The sequence below is a fragment of the Carassius carassius genome, chromosome 45 (genome assembly GCF_963082965.1).
Source record: "Carassius carassius chromosome 45, fCarCar2.1, whole genome shotgun sequence".
Taxonomy (NCBI): domain Eukaryota; kingdom Metazoa; phylum Chordata; class Actinopteri; order Cypriniformes; family Cyprinidae; genus Carassius; species Carassius carassius.
In genome coordinates this window covers 24,161,486-24,180,545 of record NC_081799.1, presented here as the reverse complement: position 1 = coordinate 24,180,545, position 19,060 = coordinate 24,161,486, and the positions used below count along the sequence as shown (strand labels likewise).

At 34.9% G+C, this 19,060-nt stretch overlaps 1 protein-coding gene across 2 annotated transcripts; it reads right to left on the bottom strand.

Annotated features, from left to right (window-relative positions):
• Window positions 1-683: 683 nt before the first annotated feature.
• On the bottom strand, window positions 684-17,900 carry LOC132127799 (N-alpha-acetyltransferase 25, NatB auxiliary subunit-like). 2 transcript variants are annotated; one of them, XM_059539921.1, is made up of 24 exons: window positions 17,797-17,900; window positions 15,342-15,427; window positions 14,406-14,544; window positions 14,105-14,223; window positions 12,999-13,073; window positions 12,801-12,908; window positions 12,643-12,721; window positions 11,638-11,749; window positions 11,253-11,342; window positions 10,896-11,068; window positions 10,697-10,809; window positions 9,673-9,880; window positions 9,073-9,162; window positions 8,810-8,990; window positions 7,307-7,406; window positions 7,073-7,224; window positions 6,862-6,987; window positions 6,542-6,785; window positions 5,311-5,440; window positions 4,649-4,714; window positions 4,215-4,312; window positions 4,020-4,130; window positions 3,761-3,907; window positions 684-2,759 (listed from the first exon to the last, which is right to left on the bottom strand). In XM_059539921.1, exons 1-24 carry the CDS (start codon window positions 17,852-17,854, stop codon window positions 2,637-2,639), a joined length of 2,928 nt encoding a protein of 975 aa, XP_059395904.1. In that variant the 5' UTR covers window positions 17,855-17,900; the 3' UTR covers window positions 684-2,636. The 2 variants fall into 2 exon arrangements, with proteins under 2 accessions (XP_059395904.1, XP_059395905.1); XM_059539922.1 differs by lacking the exon at window positions 17,797-17,900 and adding an exon at window positions 17,586-17,719.
• Window positions 17,901-19,060: the final 1,160 nt, after the last annotated feature.

Here is a 19,060-nt window from a genome sequence, read left to right as displayed (position 1 = left end):
AACAGCAGAAAGTTACCGTGTCTTCGTTTCGCCGAATAAATTACTTTTATGAAAAAAAAAACCCCGGCTCGTTGGTTAATAAACTGACCAACTGTCCGTTAATGGGAGTGAGCTATATTTGGAATTTACCGCGAAAAAAAAACCCATAACTGAGAATTCGTAAAACTCAGAAAGCGACTGATTCAGGTAAGAATAAATTATATAATACTAATAATGTTATATATTAATATAGAATACAACTATACACTTGTATGTATTTTCAAATGTATTTTCTTAAATATTATACATTTAATATAAAATAAATTATTTAAAAAATAAATTACAATCAAAGCATTTCAATTACGTGATTATAATATTTAAATTATGTACATTTGTATAAAATATACAATTTTAATCATTGAAGAAATTGATGTCAACATCCTGTAGCCTATTAAACAAAATACAAAAGCAATATTTTAAGATAATTAATTAGGTCAACCTTAAATAATGCAATGTTAAATCATTCACAATGAAACCACAAAAATTTTTAAAGTAACCAAAAATCTTTAGATTTCATGTTGACTTTACAGATAAAGCAAGATGTGCGAATGCAAAATAAATGAAATTCAAAAGCACAGCATATGGAACAATTATTTTTTATTTAAAAAAAAAAACTCATTTTCACATTCCAGTGTTTTTGTTTGTATTTTCTCCATTTCCCTAACAAAAGAGTTGATAAGCCAACACACTTCCAACCAGCTCTTGACCTCCTCAGTTTTTTTGAGGGTGAGAACACCAAATGAGCCCTTCAGTCCCGGAGCGACACAAGAACATCAAAATAAAAAAAAAAGAGAAAAGCGTCTTTCCATCCTCCCCGAGCAGATATAAAGCGGTGAAAGCCTGTAGTAGATTGTAGCACACCGGACTACACATGCTAGAAACATGATTCAAACGGTGCTTGAAAACATTGTAAACAAGTTGCACTTCCCGGTAGACATCAACAAATCAGTCATATTAAAAACCTACCTTCAACTCAACTGCGACGTTAAGGGATTATTTCACCCTAAAATGAAAATTCAGTCAATTTACTCACCATTTCAGGCTAAACCCGTAAGAAATTGATTTATAACACAAATTAAGATATTTTAAATCAAGTCTGAGATGTTTCCCTCCATCCTTGAAAATCTGTTCACCCAAAACGTTCGTGAAATAAATTCATACAATTTGATCGACTTTATTCCAAGTCTTTTGAAGATTAACATTTATTTTAGGCTTTTATTCACATTCAGCTGCAAACAATGTTTATTTTTGGTAACGACGACCCAAGCATGCTTGCTTAAACCAATGAAAATTCACAAGTATGCATATATCAAGCAAGTACGCTTGAGCGTCTGTTTATGTTTTAAGTGAATAAAAGCATCAATTAAATCAGTTCAGCACATAAAATGATTGTGTTTATTCAGAAACTTGGATTACACTGCTAAATCTCTTTACGAATGTTTTAAATTATCAGTGTTTTTGGGCAAAAGACTTTTTAAATGGAGGGACCGAAGTCTCTCACAGTCGATTAATAATATTATTTGTGTTCCGAAGATGAACGAATTTCCAGTGGTTTTGGAATTACATGGAGGGTGAATCTGAATAAGTGTCAGATTTTTCATTTTGGGGTAAACCAACCCTTTAACACAAAGGCTAATTTAGACATTTTTTGGTATGCAACAACAATAAAACCTCATCATTTAAGGGACATCATCAGTGCAATCGACAATTTTTCAAAAAGTAAACAACGCGCCCCCAACCAATTGATTCAGTTAATCATAAAATTAATTCTGAACATGACTGAATAAACGTCTTACCATCAATCAAAAGATAACAAACAAACACACACTTACCCAAACCTCGAGTAGCACTAAATTCTATTTGTTTTCACATGTGGCAATTCCAAACAAAGAATCGGGAAAGCTACATTTTGTACGCTTGCGGCTCAAGTAAAGTCATTTGTAACATACAAACAAATATCGCAATAGAAGCACCCAAAGCATCTGGATACTCGTGCCACCCTGACGAAAAGTTTGCGTGAAATCTCCTCGGGACGAAGCGTAGCTCTTGGCTGGTTGTGCATCGCGAACGGCTACGTAAACACGTCGCAGATTGCATTAGTCTGGAAGTTGGCTACTTGCGATACGGAGCGGCACTATTTTGCTTTGGAGTGTCGTCTGAAAACGAACCGTCAATCGTAAGGTTTACGGCTGGGAAGTGAGAGAGACGATAACGCAAGACATCGACAAAAGGACAAAGCAGTTCACTTTAATTCGCCAAGGAGTTCTCGTTGATATTCTTTATCTTCAAACTATGTACAATAATTTATAGCAGTACTTCTAAAATTGCTTATTTTCATTTGCCTATGTAGTTTTGCTAGGGATATGAATTTTACATTTCCACTTAAAAGTGCTGCGTTGAGCACCGTTGATGTTTGTGCTGAAGCCGTTGTTGAACTTTACAGTGTGCCTGTGTCTGTACGTGAGTAATGAGACGGATAAATAGGGAAAGGAGACGAGACCAGCTGAGTTCACAGACTGAGATGGGAGGATTGCGTTAGGGGCTGAGGACTCTGTCGCGTGGAGCATTGCGGGTCAGGGACCGGATCGATGGAGCGCTCAGATTTTGAAGGATTTTAACGTGTCCGCTCTCTTCTTTAACAGTTCCCCGATCTCCTGCAGCGAACGCAGGTAGCTGCTGTGCACCTTATCCATGGCCGTCTTCGTGAAGGTCTCTTCTGCCTGAATGAAGTGAGAAAACAGTGGTCAAAAATTGAGAAACGCTTTCTCTGAAGCATCATGACCTAGTTTCAACCTCAGATTGCATACATACACATTTAGCTAGCTTTACACAATTTATGAGACCAGAGAACAAAAAAAGTTAAGACATTTCATAAGCCTGAAAAAATTCCCAAGTAATTTTAATTAAATATTTTTAATATATTTTTTCTAATTAAAACAGTTAATTTGAAAGAACCCAATGAATGAATTAAATGATGATTAAATCTATAAATATCAAGTGTGAGTAGATTATCAAGATGTATCAATATAAAATCAAGATTATTCTTCTAAAGATTTTAAAGTTTTGTTACTTAAAAGGTATTTTTGGAACCTCTTTCCTTAAATTATAATTAAACAAAACTCAATGATATGATTAAAAAATAAAAAATCTATAATTAATGACATTATAATACTGTTTTTAAAAATAGAATAACCAAAAAAATGTTAAATTTTTTTTTTTGAAAAATGCTGAATAAATAATCTTTCCATTGATGTATGGTTTATTAGGATCAGACAATATTTCAGACAACTATTTGAAAATCTGGAATCTGAGGGTACAAAACAAATCTAAATAGAGAAAATAACATTTAAAGTTGTCCAAATGAAGTTCTTAGCAATGCATATTACTAATCAAAAATTAAGTTTTGATATATTTACGGCAGGATATTTACAAAATATCTTCATGGAACATGATCTTTAATTAATATACTAATGATTTTTGGCATAAAAGAAAAATCAATTTTAACCCATACCATGTTTTTCTGGGTATTGATACAAATATTCCCCAGAGACTTAAGACTGCTCTTGTGCTCCAGGGTCACATATATACATACAAAACTGACAAAAGCACATAATAAAAATAACAAAAAATTAAAATGAGAAATATAAAAATAAACACTAATTCAAAATATAAGTGAATACACTGGACCAGATTGGATGCCGATAATCTTTTGGAGACGCACCTCAGATAGGGTTTGTCCCTCCAGACAGAGGGCTTCCAGCTTCAGTGCTGTCAGGCTGATCTCTTGGCTCTTGATGTGCTCCAGCGCCTGATTGAGGAGACTCTGCAAGCTGCTGCTGAACTCCTGATAGGCAGAGAGCACCGGCGGCTGTGTGCGAGACAAATCAGTTCATAAACAAAACTGACCCACATTCCCTGCAACCCTACACTGCATGAATATTGACTCGAGAGAGGTTCAACAAAATAAGAGCTGTTACTACCGTTTCAGTGCTGGCTTCTTTTTTCTTTTTCTTCTTCTTCTGTAAACTGGACTTTAAGGGCCGGAGGACACTTCCACAGTAATTAGACACCCATAGGACGATACAAATGGACTGGAACCATCAATGGAACCAAAAATTATTTTTATTTTCTCAACAGAGTCATGTATTGTGTATCAGTGATGGAGAGAAACTCACTTCAACAAAGTAGACTAGATTCTCCAGTAAAAATGGTTGCGGCTTGCTTTGACCGTCTTTAACTTCTAATAGGTCACCTTTACATTTTTCCAACATATCTGGAAAAGCATGCAGAAAAAAAAAACAATTTAACCCATCTGCAACATTTAACTTTTGTAATGTGAATTATTTTCATCAGGTTTTGACTGGATAATGAAAGTGGGCTGAATAATAATAATAATAATATTAATAATAATAATTATGTTCCATGCTCATGTGGACTTGGTTACACCAGCAGAAAACATAATTTCAGCAAGACAGAGAGTTTGGAATTATTTTCATCAGGATTTGATTGGATAGTGAAAGTGGGTTGCATTATTATTATTACTAATTTTTTTATTTTTGTGCTCACATAGACTTATTTACACAAATATGTACAAAAATGTTAAACATACCTTGAAGTTGTACCGCTAAAGACTTGAAAAGATTAGATATTTGTGTTTGGAGCTCTGCTGAGTCATCTGAAAATACAAGAGATACAATTAATGTAATACAATCATAAGCTAATTAAAAATACATAATGTAATATACTATGTAATAAACTGTATAACTGAATTTATATATATGTGTGTATGTGTTTGTGTGTGTGTGTGTGACCCTGGAGCACAAAAGCAGTGTGAAGTCTCTGGGGTATATTTGTAGTAATAGCCAAAAATACATTGTATGGGTCAAAACTATAGATTTTTCTTTTATGCCAAAAATCATTAGGATATTAAGTAAAGATCATGTTCCATGAAGATATTTTGCAAATGTCCTACTGTAAATATATAAAAACATAATTTTTGATTAGTAATATGCATTGCTAAGAACTTTATTTGAACAACTTTAAAAGATGATTTCCTCATTTTTTTTGCACCCTCTGATTACAGATTTTCAAATATTGTCCCCCTAACAAACCATACAGCAATGGAAAGATTCTTTATTCAGTTTTCAGATGATGTATATATCTTTTTCAGGCCAGAAAAATAGACTTACAATTGTAAAAAAATAATTTTTTTTTAAATATTTGTCAAAATCAAACAGGATTGGGTAATGGACATTGTACGAAGTAACGAACCCAGGCCGGTGGTCTGGAGCTCCTGGAGGTGCAGAGGGATCTGTAGAGAGGAGAGCTGACACTGACAGCAGCCGCTGGACAGAGCCGGAGCCAGACGAGACGCCACGGGACCCACAAACGGGTACTGATGCTGAGAACCACAACACACACACACACACACACACACACACACACACAATCAGCTGACTCAACTCATGAATTTAAATCCAATATATGTTCTGAAAATGGTGTCCAACTACACAAGGTAATCAAATTTTTTTTATTGAGGTTATTTATTTTGTGAGTGTTTAGCATTGTAAATGAAAAATCAAAATAAAAAAAGATTTTTTCTAAAACTATTAAGAAGCACTTTTGTTTAAATAAAACCAAAGTATTACAATTACTTACATTAAAACTAAAATTGAATAAAGCGCAATAGAAAAGTAAAACATCTAATAAAAATCAACAAAATCATATCACAATATTACTAAAACAATTAGATTAGATGGAAAAACTAAAAAACAAATGTTAACCTAAACAAATAAAGTACAAATGACTAAAACTGAAATAAAAATAAATAGAAATATAAAATATATTATTACACAAAAGAAAAAAAAATACTAAAAACATCACAACCTTACGGAAGTTTAAGCAGCCATGCATTCTTTTTTTCCTTCTTGTTTTCTCGTTATAACGATTAAATGTTCTCGTTATCTCGAAATATCAAAAGTTGTTTTCTCCTTATAACGACTTAATACTTAATAACTTAGTGGATAATGTACAGCACCCCAGAGAAAATTAAGTCGTTATAACGAGGAAACAACTTTTGTTATGTCGGGATAACGAGAAAATTAAATCGTTATAACGAGAAAACATGAAGGAAAAAAATAATGATGCATGGCCGCTTAGAACTTCCGTACATGACAAGTTAAACTAAAATTCAAAATGTGTGTAAACAAAGCTAATTCAAAATATTAATTAATACTATAGTAGTATATATAATACTATAATAATGTTCTTCACCCACATCCTGGTTACAACAGAAAAAAAAACAGGTGAAGGTAATGGCTATTATTTTTAAATGCACACAAATTTGTATGGAATAGAGTTTATTTCCATAAAAAAAATTAAATTGCACGTTATATGCAAGTAATGTCGTCATAAAACTTACATGATGCATATACAGTTATGTGGAGACAGATATTAGATAAAAGGGGAATTGATAAAACCATGGGTCTGTAAGGGTTCTGACCTGCGGTTGTTTTTCCGTGAGCTGCGTGGCCTGGTTTAGTGTGTTTTCTAGCTGTGAGAGCAGCGACTGTAGAGAAGACGGTTTGGCTGTCACTCCGTTTTCAGTCGTCTTCTCAGAGTTGCGTGATGCCGGTGGATGAGCGAGCGCAGAGACGCAGCCAATCAGACGCAGCGTGAGCGACCTCAACCTCAGCCACAGGGTGTCTTCCTCTAGAGAGCGCTGCTTGTGCTCCTCGTTCAGGTGCCTGCAGTGTGTGATCACCATTAAAACAAACGTATGCTTAAAACATGTGATCGTTCAGGAGGATAGACTCATCGTACCGGTCCTTAGGGTCCCAGCTGACGAGGACAGTCAGGTCACGGTTGTCTCTTAAGCTGTCCCACGGGATGTCATCCTCTTCTGGACATAGAGACATTGATTTTACGCTCTCCTCTAGAGACGACGATCTGTGCGATGAAAAGACAACGATCAATAAAATAAATTTTTGACTTGCAGTAAAATGCAGAAAATACAACAGGTAAAGCGACTAACATGTCGGCTTCCAGGAAGAGGTCCAGCAGCATCCTCTCCGTGCGCACCTGGGCAAAGTGCAGCGAGTGATTGAGTCTGTTCCTGAAGGCGATGAACTCAGGGATTTTCTCAAAAGCCCCGTACTTATATGCTTGAATAATGTATTCTGAGGTCTGTGGGAACAAGCAACTTAAGCATGAGTAGATGACAGAGTGGTCGTCTTTGGGAGATTCGTTAATCAGAATGATAACGTACATCTTTCTGGTTCGAGTGGAAAAACCTGAGGGAGAAGTTACAAGATTGGGAAGCAGCAGCAAACTGGCCTAAAGACTCTGCATAGCGGGTCAATAAATACCTGGATGAAGACAAAACCAAGAGATCGGTGTTAATATGAGACATGCTCAGTACATTTAACCTGACACACTGTGATGCATTAATGTGATTTAATCCCTAAACTTTCTTTTTTTAATCTACTTTACCTTCAATCATAATGACCTTCAATCAATGAAAAGTGTATTACTTTTATTACTGTTTGGTACTTTGAATTGGAACACAAGGCAATCAACTTTTATTTATTTATGGTGCATTTAAACAAAAAGTGATATTTTGAAACTGAGCTGAAAATATTAAAATAGCTAAAAAAAAATAAATAATAATATTTCAAAATATTATACATAAAAAATATGCACATATAAAATGTATATTTTAATAAATGTGGAAATGCACCATGACAGTCTGTGAAAAGTTTCCATTAAAAATAGATTTTGTTAAATATAAATATTTACATTAAAATACTAATAAATATTAATATTTTAAAATATAAATATTGTAAGATTTAACAAAATAAATACATTTAAATGAAAATTAGAAATGTTGCCTCGGCAACTAACTGAAATTAAATAGATTTTCATACTAAAATGACTAAAACCGAACAGAATTAAAGTTAAACAGAAATATTAAAGGTTATAAAAATGTAAATAAAAAAAGCACATCACACTACAACTTAAACTAAAATATATGAATATAATAGTACAAAATATATTTAACATTTAAAAAATTAAAAATAGTACTAAAATAACACTGTTCTTCACTTACAACATGGTTACAGCAGAAAGGTGAAGTTATTGGTTATTTATTTTTACAAGTAGTTAAATATTTAATGTATGCAAGTAATGTGATGTCATAAAACTTGCATCTTTACAACTTGCATAATTAAAAAAGCTCTTTAAAAATTTTAATAAAAGGTGTCTCCATGAACTGACCGGGAACATTTGTGACCCTGGAGCACAAAAGCAGACTTAATCAATACTCAGTCAATACTGTAACAACAGCCAAAAAAAACATTGTATGGGTCAAAACTATAGATTTTTCTTTTATGCCAAAAACATTAGGACATTAATTAAAGATCATGTTCCATGAAGATATTTTGTAAATGTCCTACCATAAATATACCAAACTTAATTTTTGATTAGTAATGTGCATTGCTAAGAACTTTATTTGGACTTTAAAGAGGATTTTCTCAATATTCAGATTTTTTTGCACCCTCAGATTCCAGATTTTCAAATAGTTGCATCTCAGCCAAAATACTGTCAGATCCTTATAATGGAAAGATTATTTATTCAGCTTTCAAGATGATTTATAAATCTAAATTTCGAAAAATGTATACTTAAGACTGGTTTTGTGCTCCAGGGTCACATACATTCATCCACAAATAATTCAATGTTACCTTTAATATATTAATAAAAGACACGTTCGTACCCTATGGTGTCGTGCTGGACGTGTTTGGCGTCCAGACTGGAGTAAAGATCTACCACCGGCTCAAAAGCCCCCAGACGGCAGTACAGAAGCAAAAGCAGCAGTTTGAACTGAGCATTAGAGGAACTGTGGGAGAGACCTTCCTCTAACAGCCCCAGACACTGCCACAACATGTTCTGATCACCTGCAGCACAGACACAGCACATTAACATGAAAACATGAACGCTTTCAATCAAGCTGACTGTAAGAATGAGCAGCAGACTCACCCGTCTCCAGCCACAGGTCTATAAACACATGAGCCGCCATGAGACAGTACATATCAGAGAACTGCAGCTCTGTTTTTAAACAGGACTTCCCTAGGACAGAAAGAAAACCAGAACTGGTAAGACTGCTGCTACTGAACATTAGAAGTCAAATAAAACATATCAAATAGAAATAAATGTACAAAGTATGATAGAAAGTGACAAATATTAGACACTGGTATCATTGAGTGCTGTCAAGTGACTAATTGCATCCAAAATAAATGTTTTTGATTACATAATATGTGTGTGTGTGTGTGTGTACTGTGTGTATTTATTATTTATACGTAAACACACAAAGAATAAATTCAGAAAACAGTTACATGCATATATAACTTACATTATATATAAATATGTAATATAGAAAAAAAATCTTAAGTATATACATGCATGTTTGTGTATTTATATAAATATGAATACATTTACATGTACACACACATTTTATGTAAACAAAAGCTTTTAGTTTAGATTAAATCTAATCGTTTGACAGCACTGGTATTATCATTAAAAAAAAAAAAAAAAGAGGAAGAAATCTTAAGTGTTCAACCTGCCTAGTCATCTGCTTACCGAACTGTAAGCCGTGCTGGTAATGTGCCTTCAGTTGTTTGATGAGGCTCAGTTTGCCCTCGGTGTTGAGCGCGTGCTGCTGACCCAGACTGCGGCTCAGCTGGGTCACACACAGATGTCTCTGAAGAGCTCGAGTGTCTCCTGGAAGAGCAACACCATCCTCTCCTGCAGCGCACAGAGGCACGGCCTCCATTAGCCTGTTGATGAACTGAGACAGTCACAAGAAACTTAGTATATATTGAACACATTCATTTATTTATTTATCTATATCTATATATATATCTATATATATATCTATCTATATATATCTATATATAAAAACATTATACACCCATCCCACCCCACTCCAGACCTGCTTCACACACTTCATTTGCCGTGGGTATTTTTAATATGTTGAAGCATTCACACTGGGGTTGTCAAAATGGCTGAAAAACTAAATTCAAATTTTGTATTATCAATATGCAAACTATATTCAAATTCAACAGGCTTCATTTCAGTCAAAGAGGGAAAAAAAGCTTTTGGCTTCTCTCCTGAGACCACAAGAGGGCGCATCGGGCAAAATATTACTAATGCATGTTTATTCAACTATCTTTGAAAAAAGTGCATACTATTTAAAATAATGTTTCTAAACCAAATATAATTCATTAAATTGCTTCAAGTCTTTAGCTGTTGCTCTAGTGTTGTTTTTGACCTCATCAAGCATTCTACATTGTGCTTTAGGAGAGATCTTGGATGGGCGCCCACTCTTATGGAGAGTACTATATCTTGTCCATTTATTGACAATTTGTGGACTGTCTCCATAAACTAAATGAAGATCGAATCAAATTTCATGACCAGAAAAATCAGAAAACTGACAATGGTTCACTTGTTTTTCTGGCAACCGTTTACGCACATGTATAAAATAGATTTTTCCTATTTGGTGCAAGTGATGCACTGAACTTAAATGTAAAAGTGACTTACAGTGCACTCAGGCTTACAGTGCATTCTACCACTGAGCCACAGGAACGATTCTCATCGAGATTACCTGCACATGTTGGTCAGGTGAGAGAAGATCCAGAAAGATCTTCAGGTCGGTGATGCAACATGGCTTGTCTCCAAACTTCACAAAGAACTGGAACATGAGCTCAAGAGGTTCACCTGCATCATGGCAGGAAAACACGTCAGAAACATACAACAAACACGCAGCCTGTGTTGTGTTTAAAGAGTCCTAACCCGTTGTGTACCTAGCTGCTGTGCTTCAGGACAGCTGCGCTCTCGGAGCCGTCTGATGAGCTCCAGACAGGCCAGGTACGGCCCTCTCAGATGCTTGGACTCCTTCGCTTCTTCTGTGGCTATTCGGTCCTTCATGAAGCTGATGGCCTGGGCTGTGGAGGCATGCACCTCCCCTTCTGCAGAACTGAAGAAGTGAGAGAAACAACACAGCATGTATGAAACTGAGAGACCGAAATGTTTTCGGAATAGATTTGCTATTCTTTTTAGTATGCAAACTGTGCTTAATATGCATGGAATTTCCAATAATATCCAGCAATCATGTGTGGAAAAACTCTTTCCCAGTTAAATATTGTGAAGTTTCTACTTACTGAGCTCCTTCTTGTGGAGGTGCCCAGCTCTGATCAATAAGGTGGAACAAAGAGTCAAAGTACAATATGTAGAACTGCCAGTCGTCAGGGCTGCGGAGAGACACAAAAAACATCTTACATACTGAAAATCCATTGCTCAAATGGAATGATTTCTCTCCAAAATTGCTCTTTATGTTAATAGTGTTCCTGTAGCTCAATTGGTAGAGCATTGCGCTATCAAGCAAGGTTGGGGGTTCGATTCCCCGAGAACACAAGATAGGTAAAAATTGATAGCCTGAATGCACTGTAAGTCGCTTTGGATAAAAGCATCTGCTAAATGCATAAATTTAATTTAATTTAAATCACTTCAAGAAACTGATAGAAAACGTATCAGTGGTGGACTCACTTTTTCAGGAGCAGCTTGCAGGACAGAGCGTTGCACTCGGCCCAGCGCTCCAGACGGCGGTACAGCATCATGCATTTGTTCTCACGGCTCTGCAGTTCACTGGTCAGCTTCTCTGAGGGAGAAAAGACGAGGCAAAATGACTAAACGTATAGACAAAAAAAAATCAAAAATCAAATGGTTGCACATTATTTGAAATTATATATCTAGTATAATTATATGAACTTTCCCTTTAAGTCAGACAGTCCAGCGTGAACAACTGAAATGTCTCTCTGCAAACGGTGCGTCCATCATTAGTTACTGGACAGACACATTGGTAACTTTCCCGTTCAGCCCTACATCTGAGAGTCTTGTGTTCAGAGGGCAGATGTGAGCTAGATGTTTTAAACTGCACAGGTGCTGCGCTTGTGTGAAAGGGCTTTAACGGCAGGCGTCTTACAACTGCATTAAACCACTGAGACACGCATAGCCACATGCTCGAGCAGTGTTCACAAACAAAACTTGAAAGCAGCCTTCTGTTAGTGAGGTTTATGTTTTATATATTTAAGTCCACTGCAATCAAACCACAAATTATGAATTCGTAGAGCATTTGAAGGGAAATACAGCACACTTTAAGTGTGACATCAAACAAAGCGCTCGTCTCTCAGCGCATCCTGTGCAATGAATTCCGCGAATGTCCACTTCAACCTTTCCAAACTTTATGAAAAATTATTTTACTCAAGGTCTGAGTGATGCATGTGTGTGAGGAACAGGAAGCAAGCAGGGTACAGGTGTTTCTAAAGCAAACTCAGCATCATCGCGCATCTGGTTAAAAACTAAGCCCAGAATCCATTCTGAGAATTTCAGAATCAGAATGCATCGATTTTTGCATTGAGTTGGTAATTGCTGTTCTTGTTTACCTGCTTCTCATCTCTGGTAACTGGCAGCACGTCACACATGCAACACAAAGATATTCAACTGGAAATAACCCAGAATATTCTTTTGAAGAACACAGTGTTTTCTCCTCACCTCCGAGTGGCCCCTGAACCACATCCAGTGCCTCCACATATTTCCCCAAACGCTCCAGGATCATGAAGTACAGCTGGACCTGGAACAGCAGATGGAAAATACATCATAAACTTCATACGGCTGAAATCTGAAACAGATTATTGATACTGAAGTCCTACCTCAGCTTCTGCCTCTATTTTCTCCTCCTTGACCATTTTTTCCACCATACGCTCAGCCAGCGGCAGGAACATGGTCTGAGAGAGCTTCTCGTCTTGTGCTGAGATGGCCTGAAACACAAATTGCATTGATGATGAAGATGTTGTTTTATTTTGCTCTGCATGAGTTCATCTCTGCTATGCACTGTAACATCACTGTACCTGCATCACCAAGCTCATCACTGACCAGAAGTAATATGGGTTTTTGGGGACAATTTTATACAACACCATTCCAGCCTGTAAGAATTGAAAGACAAAAGTCAGTCTTTAAACACAAACATATATTTTACAGATTCATGATTAACTATGCAGCCCTATTAAAACTACAATCGATTCTAATGTGCATTTGGGAACAACCAACATCCTAAAATTAAAATGCAAATTGAAATGGCTGTTGTCAACAAAAAGAGAAGCTTTAAGGGCCTGTGGTTTACCAACAAAATAGAAGCTAGATGGTATAACATTTGCAAATGCATACATGAAGCAAAAGAAATACTTCAACTTAAAACTAAAATAACTACAATAGTTTTCCATAAATAATTGATATATAATTATACTTTAGAGTGGATATTGATCTTCATTTGGTTTAATATTTTTGCAATAATAATAATAATAATAATAATAATAATAATAATAAGGGCTCCCTGTGCTTTTCCACTAAAATCCACTAAAAAACTTTTTTCGTTTGATGTTTGAAAATGCATAAATAAAGCCATAAAAATTTGTACAGGGAAATAAAATATTACATAACATTATTTTAAATATCAGACTTTTTTATTTTACAGTGAATAATAAATAGTTTTATAGTATAAGTAATAGTATTTCTTATTTTTTAATAATTTTGCAATTAAAAATAATAAATGAATAAAAAAACAACAACAATAATGATAATGGCTCCCTCTGGTTTTCCGGCAAAATTTAAGTTCAATTGTTTAATATTTAAGACATCGATAAATAATATTATTATAATAAATCTTTTTAATACTGGATTTTTTATATTTTAAAGAGAATAAGTAGTAATATATCTTATTCCTATTTTGTTGATTTTTTAATAGTAATAAACAATAATAACAATGCTAATTATTATTATTATTACTACTACTATTATTATTATTACAGTGATACTGATATATAGTCTTCTTTTTTTTTTTGCAGAATTTTGCAGCCCTACAAACAACCACAGCAAACCTGGAGCTTTTTTCTTTTCCTCATATCATGCAGCACTGACAGGATGCAAACACTGATCACAGAGAGGACACAAACAAAACCTGTTGCATTTTCTTGTACTCCCCGACCCGGGCGTAGGCCATGAAGAGGTGAGAGTGGTACTCCTCGCTCGCTGGAACTTTCCGGACTGCAGCTTCATAAAGCTTGGTCACCAACTCAGCTGTAGGAAGAAAGAGAGAAAAATACACAAAATTTGAGTTTTTGGGTTTGTGCTCCATGTCAATCCATGTTCATATTAAAAGCAAACATACTCTGAATGGCATTTCGGTTCCAGTGAGGACAGAAAAATGTAATTTATAGTTTGTTAGCATGAGGTTCTGTGTCTGTTCTTTCAACACTCACGCCGGTGCATTTCTCTGTAGAGGATGGTCAATGCTTGCAAAGAGTTGTCATCTGTGGGTTCGAGAACGGCCACTTCCTGCGCCAATGTGAAGGCTTCATCCTGTCTGCCGGTGCGCTGCAGACCGATCGCCTTCAAGACCTGCCAAACAAGAGCAAAGCATGAGTCTGGAGCTAAATCATTGATCTAGATTTTGATTTCTTAAACAAAACAGCCTTTTTGTGTTGACCACGGTCCACAGCATCATGTGAAGTACGACCTGAATCCATCAGTTCTGCAAAGTCTTTCCGACAATCAGCTTGAGCGAAACAAAATTAAACTGGAAACTGTGTTTGCTGGGACTGCATGAATAATCCAAATAAAATCTAAATTACAATATGGCTTAGTGCAATTATCAAATGCATTTTTCAAACAAAAGATTTAGCTTTGTTTTTCTGCAAAAGTAAAACTTGATTGTTTAATGCGTAAACATGAAGAAATTATTACAGCTGCAATTTTACAGTTCTACTGTCAAATTATCATATTTTTCCTAAAAAAAAATTTATAGTAATGTTTGTATATTTTATATTTTATTTTATTCAATAGATTTGGTAATAATAATAATAATAGTATTTTCTGTGAGCATTTTATTATTTTATCGCCATATAAATATTACATTTAATGCATTTAGCAGACGCTAATATTTATATATATAATCAATTAATTAAAAATATTGTGGCCAAACAGTGCAGCTCTACAAAGCAGCACAACAAACCTGGAACTGGCTAAAAACATAAAATAAAATAAAGCATTTTTTAATGACCAAATCAGAAAAATTTAACAAAATCTAAATTACATTTGCCCACGCCAAAGTTGAGCACTAGTGTTTCCTATTAATATGACGAGCTGATCATGGAGTTCTGGAGTAAAAAAAAAAAAATAAATAAAAAATCACACACCTTTGCGCAGTGAAGATCTTTGTGCTTCTTGAGCAGTTTGTCAGCCTGCTGGATTGCCATCTTGTTGTTGCCATTGTCCAGGTAATCTAGAAGACGAAAGCATGTTCAATACAACAAAACAGCACTGGTGTGGAAGTTACTAACATCTTTGACAATTACCAAAGACAATAACCATGTGTTTCCATCATTAAAGTGTAAAATAAGACTGATAAACCTTATGCCAATAAACTGCCAGTCTAACATCACTAGACCAATACCTCATTAGAATTTAATGCATGCAGTTACAAACCTTTATTTTTGGATTCTATTTCGAGTTCATGAAGGTGATGTAAATGATGACATAAACGAACTACACTAAACTTTCAATCAGTTTCTTTATGGTCAAGAGAAGCTAAATGCCACAAGAAAGCTTGAGTAACATTATAGGTGAAGAAAATGCTACAAAAATGAGAAATATGACCCTATAAAAATAGGTATTACGGGGAACTTGTACATCCAGTCATACTAAACCACAAGTTAGGGTTTAAGAGCATTGGTGACCAGGACCAAACGGCTGCAGAAATGCAGCTCTGCATCAAACACACAGACTCCTGACTGTGAGAACGTGCTCTCACCAGCTGCTCGATGTGATCCGGAGTTCATGAGCCCCCTCCCCTCCCATAAGTCTCTGCTAAAAGAACACAGGGCCATGTCTGACGACAGCTGGATGCCAAATTTAACCAGGCCAGACTGTAGTTTTAGTCTTTCGACAAGAGAACACTTCCACGTGTGTGGCTGTTAATGCATCTTTCCTGATAACCCTTATATTCCTTATCAATCCCCCAAACAAATACAGATTGATTTCACACAACAGGACGGCAAGACAAAGCACCAGAATAAAGGGTCATTGATCTATTGATTGTGATAAACCTCACATGCACAGAGCGGCATCTCTAGTGTAGCAGAACAATAGCGAATCATTGATTTTATTCCATTAAAAAATAACAGTAGTATTATAAAATCTGCGGTTTAAGTCAATGCAATTTGATGCACATATCTGCACAGTCTGAATTTAAGAACCTGGAATTATGTTTAAAAAACTGCAATGATTAATTCTGTCCCTGGTTGCTATTAAAACATTATAAAACGAATTGAATAATATAATTAAACATAAATGTATTTAATAATCTAATATGATATAATAGAATTTATTATAAAATTTGTGTCTTAAATGTTTATACAGTGGGTTAACTGTTTTAAGACAATAAGGCAGAATCAGATCATGCAATAACCATGCATCTTTACTGACAAGATGCATTGGAAATGCTTATCTTTGTGTTAAATTAGAACAATTATAGACTAAAATATAAATTAATTAATCTCTCTTTCTATCATTTACCTAGCAGGTGTAAGGGAATGTTAGACAGACTTCATTTCTACATGCAAATTGTTTAGTCTTGACCAAGTTCATCAATCTGTTGTTGTTTTTTCTGCATGGAAAAAAATTAAAAATAAATGGAAAAATGAAACTATTTAAACCAAAATATAATATTAAATGAACTTAACCCAAAGCTAAATGTTTCATTACCTTTCCACATTAAAGTGTATTAAGGAAAACTAATGTACAAGTATATGACTCTGTACACCAATAATTAATATTTTAATGAGTTTGTGAAGTAAACAGCATAAAATATGCATTAATATTTTATTAAATGCACAAGCACTGACATACGTACAGTCAGACATATAGTAAGATATCATATGTGGGAAGATAAAACACAAATGTCAGTGGTGTCCCACAAGGCTATGCACTAAGACATACAAAGTTTTAGGGTTCAGGCATTTAAAGCCATTTAAACGGCATTTCTGCACAGCTTTGGAGTAAATTTCCCAAATTAAAACGCAATACCTCAAAATAATATTAACACAGAGGCTTACAATTAATCTCTGGAAGACAATAAGCGGGTCTATCTTCAGATCATTTAGCCACAAAGCTCAGCTTTATGCATATATAATGTAACCACTCAAGTTATTACAGCATTAATAAATTATTAAGCATGTTAAGCATCTGTCTGAGACTCTATACAAATAACAACCCATAGAAAAAACGAAAATTAAGCACAAATGGCTCATATTGAGTCTGTTAATCTCTTTAACATTTCAAGCAGGTAATGGGCTGGTTGATCAAATGACATTAACACAGATATCTGGATATTTAAACAGTATTTCAGTGTTTAGATGGGCTATAAACAGGCTTTATTTTACCGATTGAAACGTCAGCGTGTGACCGCGTGAGGACGCACTGTCATCCGGCGCCGCAGCCGAACCGACACCGCGGCTTCAGCTGCACAGGCCTCACCGGCTCTCCACAGTTCCTGCAGCCCTTTACTACTCTCGAAAACGCACAGGGCGGTCCTAAAGCACTAGTCTGACCAGCTAGGTTTGTATAAACTCAGGAGTGTGATGTGAATCTTACCGTAAATGGGTCGCAGTCTCCTGTCGTTGGGGTCTTGCACATGGCCCCTCGCCGCCATGATGGAGCTGAGCAGGATTAATTGGTGCGCATGCGCAGAGCGAGCACTCCGGAAAGACTTTAACAGGAGCCTGGAGTCATGTGTGTCACTGTAAAAGACACATCTGTAATTTTTTGTTTAAGTTTATTTGTATTGCGCTACAAATTTTACGATACAAATCATTACAAAACAACTTTACAGAAAATTACGTTTCTACAATAGTGGTGACTGTCAGTTTGTTCGCATATGACAGGATTTTTCAGAAAAAATAATACAAGCCATAGTCAGCCAGACGATGAACATTATTAACAGCAATTATTATATCTTGCAGTCACACTTGTAGCAATATTTGTTAGTTCTGTTTGTTGATTCAGGGTTAGCATAATCTGGTGTCCTCTGAGGGGTCTAGCAAAAAACAATTAGGAAGTACTATGGTGTTTAGCAGGGTTTTCTAAATGGGGTCAGACACCAATGGGGCAGAAAGGGAGTGTGAAAATGTAATTAAATCGATAAATATAGAAAAATAAAATAAAAATAAATAGACAAATAAAATATTTTATTTGAAAATAAATTCAAATAGATAACAATAGACTAAAATAACATTCAATAAAAATTGAGTAAAACAACACATAAATAAAAATAGATTATAATAATCATAATAAACAACTAAAATATAATAAAGTTATAAATTCATAAATATTACATCTACAAGTAGTTATTTGAGTAGAAAATGTAACAATACAATTAATTATATAATAATACAATTTCCAAAGAATATTGAGATATATAAGAGATATAGAGATTTTATATATTTAGTAAAAAAATGAAAACAGGCAGTTTGGGGATTTTAAAGGAATAGTTTACCCAATTTACTCACCCTCAAACCATCCAAGAGTTTGTTTCTTCTTCCTTTCTAGTGAATGGGTGCCATCAGAATGTCCAAACAGCTGATAAAAAGACCACAGTAATCCACAGCACTCCAGTCCATCAGTTAATGTCTCGTGGAGCCAAACAAATCCTCCATTAAGTCATTTTTTACTTCAAACCATTGTTTCTGGCCAAAAGACCTCTATCCATAATATTGCTTAACAGTAAAAAAAAGTTATCTTGTCTGAATCAGGAGAGAAATCTGAACAGATCAAAACCTGTTAACAATATATATATATATATATATATATATATATATATATATATATATATATATATATATATATATATATATATATA